Source organism: Plectrocnemia conspersa, unplaced genomic scaffold (genome assembly GCF_051122295.1).
Source record: "Plectrocnemia conspersa isolate PC_06_02 unplaced genomic scaffold, ASM5112229v1 ptg000005l, whole genome shotgun sequence".
Taxonomy (NCBI): domain Eukaryota; kingdom Metazoa; phylum Arthropoda; class Insecta; order Trichoptera; family Polycentropodidae; genus Plectrocnemia; species Plectrocnemia conspersa.
The window spans coordinates 28,172,000-28,185,813 of NW_028277169.1; the positions used below are offsets into that span (position 1 = coordinate 28,172,000).

General features: G+C 30.9%; 3 protein-coding genes across 3 annotated transcripts; 1 reads left to right on the forward strand and 2 right to left on the reverse strand.

The window, feature by feature from the left end:
* Positions 1-1,363: 1,363 nt before the first annotated feature.
* Positions 1,364-2,734, reverse strand: LOC148235355 (uncharacterized). The gene is made up of 4 exons (XM_088187043.1): positions 2,476-2,734; positions 2,152-2,408; positions 1,954-2,085; positions 1,364-1,882 (listed from the first exon to the last, which is right to left on the reverse strand). Exons 1-4 carry the CDS (start codon positions 2,615-2,617, stop codon positions 1,454-1,456), a joined length of 960 nt encoding a protein of 319 aa, XP_088043169.1. The 5' UTR covers positions 2,618-2,734; the 3' UTR covers positions 1,364-1,453.
* A 1,525-nt stretch (positions 2,735-4,259) lies between these two features.
* On the forward strand, positions 4,260-7,632 carry LOC148235356 (cytochrome b5-like). Its single transcript, XM_088187044.1, has 4 exons — positions 4,260-4,586; positions 7,100-7,188; positions 7,259-7,327; positions 7,400-7,632. The coding sequence occupies exons 1-4, from the start codon at positions 4,473-4,475 to the stop codon at positions 7,473-7,475; spliced, it is 348 nt and encodes a 115-aa protein (XP_088043170.1). The 5' UTR covers positions 4,260-4,472; the 3' UTR covers positions 7,476-7,632.
* Positions 7,627-13,607, reverse strand: LOC148235357 (alkaline phosphatase-like). Its single transcript, XM_088187042.1, has 9 exons — positions 13,255-13,607; positions 11,748-11,950; positions 11,459-11,651; positions 10,810-10,973; positions 10,537-10,738; positions 10,332-10,468; positions 10,061-10,259; positions 7,942-8,172; positions 7,627-7,874 (listed from the first exon to the last, which is right to left on the reverse strand). The coding sequence occupies exons 1-9, from the start codon at positions 13,319-13,321 to the stop codon at positions 7,687-7,689; spliced, it is 1,584 nt and encodes a 527-aa protein (XP_088043168.1). The 5' UTR covers positions 13,322-13,607; the 3' UTR covers positions 7,627-7,686.
* Between the last annotated feature and the right edge of the window lie 207 nt (positions 13,608-13,814).

Genomic DNA, 13,814 nt, shown 5'->3' on the forward strand with positions numbered 1-13,814 from the left:
AATATAAATAGACCCCCTACAATATTATTGGTAAAGGTGTATTAAAATAAAATTTTGGACCTTAAAATAATTATCACTTCTCAGATGTCAAAAATTCACGTAAAAAGCAATAAAAACGTAACGGCACCGTTGCAGTGGGAACGCTCGGTAACGTTGGTCAAAATTTGGTTAAGATATACTTCATTCGATTCTCACGTATTGTAAGTCGTAATATTTTATAAAAATTCCTAATATGAACGCTAGATAACCGAGCGTTTTCAATTTAAAGGCGACGATACAATTTTATTGTTTTTGACGTAGATGCTAAACAGTGACCCCTTTGAATTTGGCCAGAAAAATGCATGGCTTTTAAAGAAATACTATAAATTGGTATATTATAAAACGACCATTGACTGGCCAACTTTTGCCCACCCCCCTCCTTTTGAAAAAAACTGAAATGACGTTCCTGCCTTTGACACTAGACCAAGGGTCGTCAAAATGTGGTCTGAAATTTTGCTCATCAGCCGCTAGTGTCATATTTTCCGGTATTTTTATAAACTTTAGCTGTCTTGTGTGCCAGGACCTTATTATTCGCTTTTTAGACTATTATGTTTGCACTCTTAAGAAAGTTACAGAATTTTACTATTATAAACGGTAGTTCTGTATTTTAATATTTTTTCTTATATATTTAAAAATATATTGGGGGAGGGGGGGAGGCAATTTATTAAAAGGTCTCTCTTCACGGAAAATACCCAGGATTATTTAAAAAAAAATATTCGTTAATATATTTTTATGTCAATCAATTTAACAATAATATCTAAAATGTAAAGCCAGTGTTCAAAAAATAAAAATATCAGGAGTTCACAAATCAGGAGTTTAATAAATTTTGTAAATAATATTAGTTCAATAAATCATTATTGTAAGTCATGGCTTATCGATCAAAATTTTATAGAAGCAAATTTCATATAAACCTATTATTTTTAAATATCTTGATCACAATGAAATTATGTTTATCAAATACGTTTTTCATCTGATGATTAACTATGCGTTAATAATATATTTGCTATTAGTGTGATGCAACAAAAGTAAGCCCAATATATTATCAGTAATTACTAAGTAGTGAGAAATCAGACAAAAGTCTAAATCAGTGACATGTCACTATACATGACCTGGTTTGATTTTATTAATTATGATATTCATCTTCGAAATTAGGAAAATCTAGGGAAATCCAATCTGTAATGATCGATCAGAATTAAAATTATATAATAATTATCAATTCCAAAGTTCCATACACGATAGAAACTGAAAAACACTAGCATTCATATGGGATTTGGACCGAGGACTTTTAGGTATTAATACCATTGGTCTAAAAGAAGAAGTCAAATAACCAAACACGGGATTTAATAGTCGAGTATTAAAATTTTTATATTAAAATACATTCTGGTTTAAAAAAATACATAGTATAACGAATACTTTATTTCACAGAATACAAATACATATCGTGAAATTCCAATTCATCCTCCTCTTCGTACAATAGATTTTTATCTTCTTGGCACACGGGTATTCGCTGCAGCCACTTTGAAAACTCATCGTAGACTTCCAGAGTCATGAAAGTTTCCTCGGTGGAAGGTATCGTAATCAGCAAACAGTCTTTTTTCAGCTTGCTCTTCAAAAATCTCCAAATTTGTATTTGCTTGTCGATTTCCATGAAGAATTCGAACACATTGTTTAATATGACAATATCGAAGGTCGATAAAAGATCGTTCTGATTTAAAATGTCGTCATGAATAACCGTGATTCTGTTTTCCATATTGTAATTTGAAATCATTTTCTTTTGTATTTCGTATAACTCTTCGTTTATTTCAATGCCATAGATGTTTTTGGAGTTGGAGTAATAATAAGCCTGTGAATCACAAAGTAATTTAACATAAGTAATAATGTTATCTATTTTGTACGTATAATAATATTACTAACTCCATAGAGTACGGCGCCAATTCTAGATCCAATGTCCAATATTCTTTTATCGCTCAAATCTTGAGGAAGCATCACATTGAATATATGTTGTAGTTTCAATCTCGATAGGGAGTGTGATATTAACTGTGTTTCCTAGATTAGATAATGTACATTAAAAATATCTACATAATTATCAATGCTACAGAATTATTAACTAACCTTGATGTTACTCGATCCGCAATCTTCACAAAATTTTGTTTGGCCAGGGAAATACTTTTCTAAATCGTCTTCGTCATAGAGAAATTCGTCAACATGATACGTCGTTTCTGGCGTGCAGTCAGAGTTTGATCCTACTATAGGATTAAAAATGTTTTCTGATGGCAAAATGGCATTGAGTGGTAAAACGCTCCTCAGTTCTTTCACTATAGAATCTAGTTTATCTTCTATCTTTTTCTTTTCGTCATATTTTTCAATATCTAGACAAAAAACAATTTGAACATAAATTAATGATTCACAAATGATATATTAAATCTAAAACCATACCTTTAACGTATTCTCTCGAGCATATCCATTGATCGAAGACTTTCATTTCGTTTTCGTTACAACCGCCGTTGCAAGTCTTCAATAGATCGATAAGCTTCGTCTTGACGCGGTCCATTTTTACATAATTTACGGAGGAAGCCATTATTAAATCGATTTTCTTTATTTTTTTCACATTTACCGTCGATTAACAACAATGGGCCTATAATTTGAATGAGTATCGATCCTGCACGTGTCGTTGACATTTAATTTGGCTATAAGTGACTTTAATTTGACCATCTATTCAATTTTAAAAATTAAGAAAACGAATATGTGATAAATAAAGTAAAAATGTTATAAATAGTTAAATATTATTTTGAAATAATTTTATTTGTACTCTTCAAGGATTATGACGAATTACAATAACAAAATGTACATTAGAATATTAGGAAATTCTTAAATGATTAAATTACTTTTTAATTTTTAATCAACTAAAAATGTGATTTCTTAATAAATATTTACAATTCGTTACTTTAATACTGTGGTGGATTTACTTCGCTAAAAGCCTAAGGCATTACAAATTTCCGGGAGCCCTCTTAATTTATACAAATATTCAGAGTTCGGTTCCAAACCTGCCTCCCCCCCCCCCCCATTACACACAAAATATTTATACATAAATTAACCATTCAAAAAATTCTTTAGTATCGTTATTCAATAAAAATTATTCATTTAAATATTTCTGAAGTACGTCTTATTTCTGCCTTTATATTCTACTTTCAGTGACGTTATATCTCCAATATAGCTTGAAATTGTTTCTATTTATTTATTCGCATTCTGCGATATCTTCCTCTTATTAATTTAAAAAAAGCATTCAGAGCCTATGTTTAGGGCGAGATTTTCTCTATTTCCTTCCGCTTTTTTCTTTCTTCGGCTCCAAAAGCATACGTTCACTTCATTGCGCAAAATATTAAAAAATATATATTGATCACCCGTATCTGAAAGATTAATTTGCCCGTGATACATAGTCATTTTTGACATTTACCGAATATATTTTAGCGACGAGGTGGTGACGGGTGGCAATTATACACAGATTGAGCCGCTGCAGTAATGTTTTGAAAACCGCCTGAAAATTGCCAGTCGAGAGAATAACCGTCACGCCAGTGTTACCCAAGTGCCGCCAAGTTTTGGTCATGACAAATCTAGGCTCTCACAATATTATTTTTTATCCACTTTTAGACAACTTTGCAGCATTTTTATAAACTTATTGCGATCACTAACTACTTTAAAACTTTTAATGTCTTGGTAAAAATATTTTTTTCAAAAAAGTGATGTTAAATTGTATCCTTTGATTAACGTTTAAATTTATACAAATATTATTATGATAGAAAATATACAACTTTGCAAAAAATTCGCACGTTACTTTCACAACGAATGTCTGATTAAAATCAACGATTTTCAATCGTCGTTATATGAACAAACAAATTTCGTCACCTAATAAAGACGAAAGCCATGCATTCGCATGCATTTTCAGAAATACGTATGCACGCTCCTTTGACTTTTATTATCGTTTGTGAAGATTTAGAGTATGTGATAAATCAAGATGTGAAAATATGGAGCTCCCCGGAAATGTGATGCATTTAGTAAAATAACAAATGCTTTTTGTTCAAACGATCACTTTTTTCTCCGTTAAGTGATTCAACGTTCATGATGTATTGGATTATTATAGAATAACTATAATAATTCATCAAAACAATATTTTTAAAAAATACTAGTGGGGAGTGCCTCCGCTCACTGTGCGTAAATCCGCCACTGCTTTAATATAAAGCAACATATTTAAATATAGAATATTCAATAGGATTTATATCATAATTATAATATTATATTCGTCGGTATTCCTAGAATTTATTGATTTGCTAGTCGGTAAAGATTTCGCTGCGAGTAAAAAAACTTAACAGCTGAGCGGTGCTCCGTCGTTGCGTGACGTTTATCTGATCTGATTTCGCAGAATATAATTCATTAAAATGGCAGCTCCACGTATGATATCGATGAGCGAAGTTAAGAAGCACAATACCAAGGATAGTTTATGGATGGTGATATCTAATTCTGTTTATGATGTCACCTCTTTCGTAAAGGAGGTAATTATTATTATGCAATTTCGTTAATTTTCATTGTAATCTTAATAAAATATAATTTCTAATTAAATTGTATAGAATCACAAGAAACAATCGATGTATAGTATAGAAATAGCTTTTGCTATATTATTTCAAGTTCAAGTTCGATTGACATTACATCAAGGTTAGTTTAAAAATAGATGGCTGACTTTCGGGTTGTTTGAATCAAATGATTTATTGAATGTTTTTTAACTTCAAAATGGATTCGATTTTCTACCCACGAAATGGCTGATTACTAAAACACTTAACACCTAGTATTTTGAGGTTATCTATTACTTGATAAGGATTTATTATATTTGAGACGTGAATTCAACTTACCACTCAATTGTGATGAAGTTTATAATGAATATTTGTGTCTATTTTCAATCCATGCCATTGATGATTTAAAGCATTCTCTGATACAGGACACTTGATTTTTTACAATGACTAAAGAAATATCGTTTAGTCATTGGAATATTTGGGTGATTTCTGATCATATCTTTGTAGGTGTTAAGGACCAACGATTTGTTAAATGAGTAGACTTTTGTATTGGCTCTGACTGTCACTCTCTCACTCTCTCCGAGTTCAATATCAAGTACTGTCAGCCTGTGACGCATTTCCTTGTAACACATTTCATGAGGTAACAAGTTCACCATTGATTCGTAGTTTTGATCAAACGAATGATATAACTTGTGACCACGATATCAAATTCACCATCGATTCATCGATATAACTCGATTTTGGGCGATTACGTCGCAGTCTCAATCATATTAAATTATACAATATTAGGAATACATATATTATAAATCAGAGTACATAACATAAGTATGTGTTAATTTCAATTTTATGGTATATGTAAAAGTTACTAAATTGGTCGATAACCACATTATAAATTGATATTTTTTAATTACATAACATCTTGAGATGATTTCATAGCATTTTACTACTTACATACTAGAAATTATAGCAATTAAATAATCCCTCTATTAATTCGATTACAACATTTGAATCTTATCAACAAGGTTGTCGACAACGTTAGGAATCGGACAAAACACCAAAAGAATAATCTTTGAATCTGAGATAGCGTAATGTGTCCAAGACCTAAATGATTTTGCAAAACAATTATCTAATAACCCATTCAATTATGGAGAATTCACATACAAATTGAAATATATTCAATACCAATACAAAACAGAATGTTTGCTTGTGAACATTCAGCTCAAGTTGTTTCAAAGCTTGCAGAGTAAAGAACTGTATAAATAAGTTGTAGAACCAACATAACCATTAATATAGTAAATAAAATAAATAAAGAAAGAAATGAACCTATATTTCTAACAATCTAAAAATTTGTACTAAGGAGAATGGTCCAGAAGAGTTTTACGTTTCAATAAAGTTTATAGAAAAAAAAGACAAAGAAGACTTAACCGATCAAAGTGTTAATACGGAATTGAAATAATCCATATAAAGTTGTTATAATTTTAACAATACTGATTTTATATTTATATATGTACATTCATTTGCATCAGTTAGAATGTGATTTAACTTCTTTCATTAATATTCACGTTTAAATTTCTCTAATTGTGCATGAATTGAAGTTTAATTACAACAGAATGTTATCATCCCATGTGAATTGTACCAGCTCCTCGTAACTATCGCAGAAAACATCTCGTTGGGAAAATGGGTGGCTCTTGTCAGAGAAGCGTTCATGAACTCTTGATATCCTGGGCGTGAAGATTAAGAATGTGGGACACAATCGCGAAGGATTGTCTATGCTACCTCTTAGCAATCTTAGCAAGTATTTCATTGATAATACAACGAATTGTATTCCAAAACTCTTAATAAAAAGGTACAATGATACAAATATACAGATACCGATAAATTGTGTAGAGATATCTCAAGCATTTCCTCTGAACTTTTTCTAATAACATTTTAGCGAATGAAATCAAATTCGAGGTTGCTACAAACTAACATATTGTACAGAACACGAATTGCCGATAATTTATTAATGTGACAAGCGCTTCACTTAATGAAACCGAGTATTTTCGATACCATATCGCAAACTAAATGTACCTACTAAATCTTCATTTCTTCTCGAATATAACTTCTAGGAGAAGGAGATCTAAAAAATATAACTAAATAACACTTGGCGATGTAGAAAGTTGACCGGTTGCCAGTCGGGCACACCTGCAGACATTTCAAATTTTTTTCTTATGACTGACAATCTGCATTTGTGCAAATACACTGAAACACTTTTAGATTGTTAGCATATACTATGTATGGAGATATCAATGCTTGCATCGAATATCAGCAGACCCAAACTAAATCCCCGTGGTACCCCTCAAAGGCAAAATATTTTTGGAAGTGATGAGTACCATAACTCAAATAAGATAAATCAAAGTTTTGCTTTCTAACTATTTTAATAAGCATCAAATTATTTTTATATATTTTTATGAAATAAGGTTCTTTAATTAAAAATATGATCATTGTAAATGTTTCAGCATCCTGGAGGTGAAGACGCGTTAACGGAAAACGCCGGAGTCGACGCTACCATTCCATTTGAAGATGTTGGTCACAGCCAAGATGCCAAGTAGTTATTTATTTAATTAAAATTTTAATCATTTGAAACTTACCTTTGATATTATCTATATCTATTTTAGGGAATTGATGAAAAAATTCAAGATTGGAGATCTTATCATCGAAGAAAAATGCAAATGCCATTATAAGAAGTCAGTCTTTTTAATTATAAAATTAGTTATTATATTACTAAGCTTGTTATCTAATGTTATTAATTATTTTAGGTTTCTACCTCATATGCTGATGGCTGTCGCAGCAGGAATCACCGTAGGATTCATCATTAAGCGATTGATTCGTTAAGTGTTAAGCAATGTTGATGATATATTACTAGTAGAGATTTATTTAATAGTTACGCTATTTTCTATGACTGATTTTTTTGTACTTCACTGACTGTAACTCAGAACAATCGCACAATATATTGCATAACATAGTAATATATAAAATTCTTATATAAAAATATTTGTTTTATTGATTCCATAAATATGAACAATACAATTCAACAAAATAATTATTAACGATTCAGTATACACTGCAATATAATACTTAAAATCAATAATATATTCACATAAATCACATTATAAAATTTCGGACTAGAATTCGGCCGGTGTGCAATGAAGTCACCTATTCCGGCCGCATATCTTACGGCATGCGCTACGTAGTGTTGCTCGTGTATGTTGTGGAAAAGATGACCGTGTGGTCCTATTTAATGGTATAAATTATGATGCTATCTTTGTAAAACTAATATATTTTTCAGAATTTCAGTTACCTTTTGCGTATATTATGACGTCACTGCCACTGTGCGCACCTTCATCTACTAAAATAGCAGCTTGTGATACATAATTGTAGTCGTTCGTATTGTCCTGACTAGGATCCCGTCTATCTACCTTTAGTGTACCATGATCGTCAATCACAGAATACTGATATGACTCATTACCACCCGTGGCATAAGTTAATACTGTGTAGTTTTTATTATCTGCTTTAGAAGGTGATGCCATTCCTGTATTAAAAAATATTAATTATTATTCAAGTTATACTATAATCACAAATAACACGCTTATTGTTTCGAATCTGTATTGGATGCTTCAGTTGATATTATAAATATACTGAAGACCTGGTGAGTAAAGAAGAGTCACTTCACTTCCGATATTACTAAGGGTACTATTTAATAGTGAATTATTTTGAGAGATATGTGCATTAAAATAAATAATTTGTTCCATAAAACAAATTGTTTGCGTATGTATGTAAGGTAAATTTTCGGATTTTTACTTTTAAAAGGGATATGTTGCAGAGAGTTATTCATAAGGTGTTCACTGTTTTGACCAATGTTTGCTCGAATCTATTCTGTCCAACAGTATGTAATGCTCAAACAATTCGTTTTATGGAACAATTATTTTATATATTGCCATTTATTACTAATATAGTAGTATCTACAAATGCAAAATTTTGACTGTACTCGCGAGTGGCGTGAATAGGCTTTTGAAATGTTTTGTTATAAACAAATGGTGAACATTTTTTAGATCAACACCAATGGAAGTAAAATTGAAGGCACGATTGTAACAGAAATTTTATCCTGATTTAGGAACATAAATGATACAAAAAAGCAAGGATGAGATTTCAGCTTTTTCCAGGAGGGGAAGGGGGCAAAAGTTGGCCAGTCAGTAGTCGTTTTTTTTAATATTTCAATTTCATTAGGATTCATACTGTATTAATTTCTAGTTAAATATAAGTTAGAATCACATGAAGCATATCTAAACCGAATTTTGACCAATAGGAGAGCGCAAAAAACAATTATCCTTTCTCAGAAGTCAAATATCCACATCAAAAGTAATAAATCGTGTCGGCGCCATCGCAGTGGGAACGCTCGGTAGCCTTGGGCAACATTTGGTTCCCACTGCGATAGCGCCGACACGATTTTATTGCTTTAGACGTGAATTTTTGACTTCTGAGAAGTGATAATTGATTTTACGCCCTCCTATTGACCAAAATTCGGTTTGAATATACTTTGATCAGCTCTCTTATATCATAAGTCCATAGTAATATCAGTAAGGATAGGTATTATATTTTTGAAACAGTAATATCGAAGTGCAGACAAACTATGGAGCAATATGTGAGATACAACGCTTGTCTGTACTTCTCCGCTTATTTTCCCTTAAGAGATGAGTTAGCTTAGTTTGTGTTTTGGACATGACCTGATGAATGTTCTAAAATTAATCTTAGAACTTTCACTGGGTTAGGTTTGGGCTTGAACAGAAAATACACGTTATGCAGCTGGCAAATTGAGTTTCATAGACATTATAGAACAGCATATAATTTCACAGTACAGTTATCAGGTAAATTATATTTTGGCTAGTAGAAATATATATCTAATGGTGAAAATGTATTTGTACTACACTAATGAAAATATAACTTCATTAAAAATACACATTCACTGTAACATTTTTCATCGCATGGAAATAAATAATGATAAGTATGTAAATGTATATATTACTATGTAAGTAAAAGTTAAAATTATATAAATTTATTAGCACTTGCAGATAAATTAAATTTCCACTGGTAAAAATATATATCTACTGGTGAAAATGTATTCCGATGTTATTTCACTAAAATAACATATCCTAAGAAATATTTTTGAGATAGATTCAAGATTGCTTTTTTTTTAGACTTTCTTAGAGAATTTCTGGTTAAGAATTAGAGACATCATTTCAGCTTTTTTCAGGGAGGGGGGCAAAAGTTGGCTAGATAGTGGTTGTTTCTTTTTAATTATTTCGATTTCATTAAGATAGTACTTCATTAAATGAGTCTCACCTGCCCCCCCCCCCAATTACGTCTGCGAATAGTCCCCAACAAGATAAAGAAGAAAATGCATATATTATTTCTGAACATACCAAATATGCTTCCGCCTCTCTTAGCATAACCATTGATTGATAAGGTGTGACCATGATCGCTAGTCACAATGATTAATGTATTTTCAGGGTTCGTCATCGATACAGCTTTCATCACAGCATCGTCCATGGCGGCTGCTTCCGTTATAGCCTTCTTTGCTTTACCTCGATGATGAGACATGTCAATATTGCCTCCTTCTACCTGATGATTAACGGCATAAAATACTTATATAACTACAAAATTCAGATCATATATCTATAAATCTAAACTAACCATTAAAAAGAATCCCTTATCATTATTATTCTCTAATATTCCTATAGCAACTTCAGTCATTTTTTCTATGGAAGGCATACCAGTTTTACTTTTATTTCGCTCACATTCAAGATCCATATGACCGTTAGCGAATAGACCTGTTTGTATTAAAAAAAAGTAAGTTTCATATTAAACCTTATACTAATTGAATAACCATACTACATACCTAATAAATATTCTGTTTTATTTATCTCAACAGCGTCTAATTCACCATTGTTGTTCACTACTGCGTATTTCTGCTTGTCTTTCATCCACGTTTGAACCAAATTTTTTCCATCTTTTCTTGAACAAGTCCAAGTGTCGAGCAGATCACCTGGCGTAACGGTGGTGTTGGCCATCAAACATTGTCGTCCGCCTCCCATTATTACCTGCAATGATTTGCAGTAATTTTTAATACTATATCATCTATATTTGCAATTTTTTATTGAGTATCACGTACGTTAATTTTCCTTCCAGGGTCATCTTCAACCAATTGCCTAGCAATATCTTTGCACATTTCTGTTCCCGCTGGCATTACAGAGTCGCATTCCCATTTTCTGCTTGCTGTATGAGTGTATAATGCACTTGGAGTGGCATGCGTTACTCGCATAGTTGTAACAAATCCTGAAATATGATATTTTGTCATATACCATAGACTATTGTACGTTAACAGTAGAACGATTGGTGCAAAGTTATGAAAAACGATAAAGATTGATATAGCTCTAAGGCAAGCTACTTAGCTGATTTTAAATCTGTTGCTCTGAATGATAATGAAAGAAACATTCATCCCACATATTTAAATGTTGCATTGTTCACACACATGTGTTTATCGCCAATCGGTTATTTGCATACATTGCACGAATTTAAATTCCTTAACAGTTTGCTTTAGTAATCCACTTAGATTCAGGTAATGTAAGAACTATATTACTGTTATTTTCTTCTTTTATTATATAGTCAATTTAGTAAAATGAACATGCTGCAACTGCCATCGTCTCTTGAATCGAGTGGTTTATTACATTGACTTTTGTTTCATTCATCTGAATGAGTATTATCATATTTTAAAACTGTATGTGTTTCTACGTCTATTGATGTTGACAATGCTATTATACCTGTTTTCATGCCCGCTTCTTGAGCATCGGTGACCAAGGACCTAAGTCGTGCTTCTTTCTTCAGAGAAGCTTTGCAATCGTTCAATTGCACTCTGCCGTCCACTCCGGCTATCTCGTAGTTTGTCTTAACTCCCGAAAATAGCGCAGTAGCCGTGCTGGCCGAGTCGGGCACCATCTTATCGTTACAATAAGTCTGTAATGTATCAGAAGATTATGAATTCCTGAAATGCATCACGATACAAACATAAACACTGTATTAATCTATATTTCTCTGGATAGCGATACTCACTTTTAAGAGTCCGACAAATGGAAACTTTTCAAATGTTAGTTTTCCTTCTAATCCTTTCTTGTATATGCGCGTGGCCGTTACTGTATTAGGCCCCATTCCATCACCGATGAATATGATCACATTTTTGGCTCGCTTGGTGTTAAATTTTATGTTTAAAGCTTCGTCCAACTCCGACTTTACCATGTTTTTCCAGTAGGAGGTTGCTGTAAGATTTATTATACATAGTTATCACTTATTCGTTCTCATTTATGTTATTTATAAAGCACAGTCACTCTAAACTAGTTAAATTGAACTCCAATTGTTTGAGATTGAATAAATGATAAGCGTTCAAGCAATTAATATGAAATTTAGCATAGAAATGAAAGTACATAGATTGTAATAATTGAAAAAAAATAATCAGAAATTCTTTTCACTTATCGCTTTAATAGAAACCATAAAAAAAGCGATTAAAATTATTGTTTTTATTATAATACATTAAACATGTACAATTTAAAATAGCACAAAAGTTATTTATACAGTCAGCAAGAGGAAAAATTATCTTATACATAATTTTGATAAATGGTGAATTTATGTGTAAAAAAAATTCTATAGTGATTTTAATTTCATATCTTTTTTTTGTGGTTTATTAAGTATTATAGTTTGAGGATTTCTTTGAGTAATTTTGTTTTGGTCAGTAATTTTAATAAGTGGTTTAATATTATTTAAAGTACATACTGTTTTTTATATTTAATTTTATGTTTTTAGATTAAATGGTTAGTTATATTTTGATAGTATGTTGGTATTTTAACAGTGAACGATAATATGCGTTGCTAAATAGGAAATAAAATAGCCCCATAAAAATCGAATATAAAATAATTTTATACAAAAATCACATGTATAAAGTAACATATGATTATAAATAGTTAGTATGAAAATTTTTTTTTTTTAATATTTTTACTATGGACCGTTTGTTAAAAAGTTACTGACAATTAGTAAGTTTTAGTCAGATTTATTTAAAAGTAGCTGTTGACTATAAAAATAACTATGCATTTGAATCAATTAATTTTAATTACATATACTTATAATATGTTTATTAAATATACATACATATATATAATAAATGTTTTTAATTAAAATTGCAGTTTAAAAATAATTTTATATATATTTTTGCATATATAACATAACATTTCTGTTAAATATAATTAGGAAAAAAAATAGTTTTAATTTTAGAGAACTGAGAACAGAAACACAAATAAATAATTATTATGAATTATTATGTTTCGATGATTTAAATTACTTTACTGTCTTTTAAAATGCATAACAAATATTTAAGAGTAAATTCAATTGAAATAGAAATGATGAAAACCAAATTATTTCTTCAAAAATTTAAAAATAATTATTTTGATAAAAAAATAAAAGTAAATAAATGAAGTAATGTAAATTGTATCGAGTTAGTGTTTGTATGTATTTTTTGCACTAATTTTTTGTAACAATCACTCGATAAATTATTTTTTTAATCATTCCTCACCATTGTAGGCTGCATCGGCGATTAGTAGAATACTTGAGAAGAATGCACTCGCAAGTAGAAGATTCATGATATTTTGTGTATAAAAACTACCTAGTGTGGCGGCGTACACAAGGCAACTTGCAAGAAGCGCCCATTGATCCACTCAGATTATCTGACAACGCATGCAGGGGTATTGAAATTAGGGTCAAAGGTTTTGGGCTCACGATAGCAAAATGTTTAACTATAATGTTTTGCGAATAATGCTGAGCGAGCGCCTTCGGAAAGTATGCTATGATTTATGGAGTCGTAAATGCCATACAATCTATTTATAACACCGCAGATATTTCCCCCACTACAAGACGTTAAAAATGTCCATTTTTTGTAATGATATCTGCTGAGAATAAAAACGACAGTGGGATATGAAAGAAAACGAATAATCAATTTATTTAACTTATTAAATTTGAGACTTTCGTGTAATAATATATCTTTTTATTTATTTTCAGATAGATAATATCAAACTACGTTACTCAGACTTTAACAATATGTAATTACTATAAGTGATCACCCATCTGATAACTGTG

What these genes read in the sequence shown, in the direction of transcription:
- LOC148235355 (XM_088187043.1), bottom strand. Translation starts at nt 2,617, where the DNA reads ATGGCTTCCTCCGTAAATTATGTAAAAATGGACCGCGTCAAGACGAAG. An exon ending in CTCGAGAGAATACGTTAAAG is followed by an intron (nt 2,409 to 2,475) that starts GTATGGTTTTAG and finishes TTTTTTGTCTAG; the next exon opens with ATATTGAAAAATATGACGAA. An exon ending in TTGGCGCCGTACTCTATGGA is followed by an intron (nt 1,883 to 1,953) that starts GTTAGTAATATT and finishes TGTGATTCACAG; the next exon opens with GCTTATTATTACTCCAACTC.
- LOC148235356 (XM_088187044.1), top strand. Translation starts at nt 4,473, where the DNA reads ATGGCAGCTCCACGTATGATATCGATGAGCGAAGTTAAGAAGCACAAT. An exon ending in TCACCTCTTTCGTAAAGGAG is followed by an intron (nt 4,587 to 7,099) that starts GTAATTATTATT and finishes TAAATGTTTCAG; the next exon opens with CATCCTGGAGGTGAAGACGC. An exon ending in GGTCACAGCCAAGATGCCAA is followed by an intron (nt 7,189 to 7,258) that starts GTAGTTATTTAT and finishes TATCTATTTTAG; the next exon opens with GGAATTGATGAAAAAATTCA.
- LOC148235357 (XM_088187042.1), bottom strand. Translation starts at nt 13,321, where the DNA reads ATGAATCTTCTACTTGCGAGTGCATTCTTCTCAAGTATTCTACTAATC. An exon ending in CGCCGATGCAGCCTACAATG is followed by an intron (nt 11,951 to 13,254) that starts GTGAGGAATGAT and finishes TAAATCTTACAG; the next exon opens with CAACCTCCTACTGGAAAAAC. An exon ending in ACCCTGGAAGGAAAATTAAC is followed by an intron (nt 10,739 to 10,809) that starts GTACGTGATACT and finishes AAATCATTGCAG; the next exon opens with GTAATAATGGGAGGCGGACG.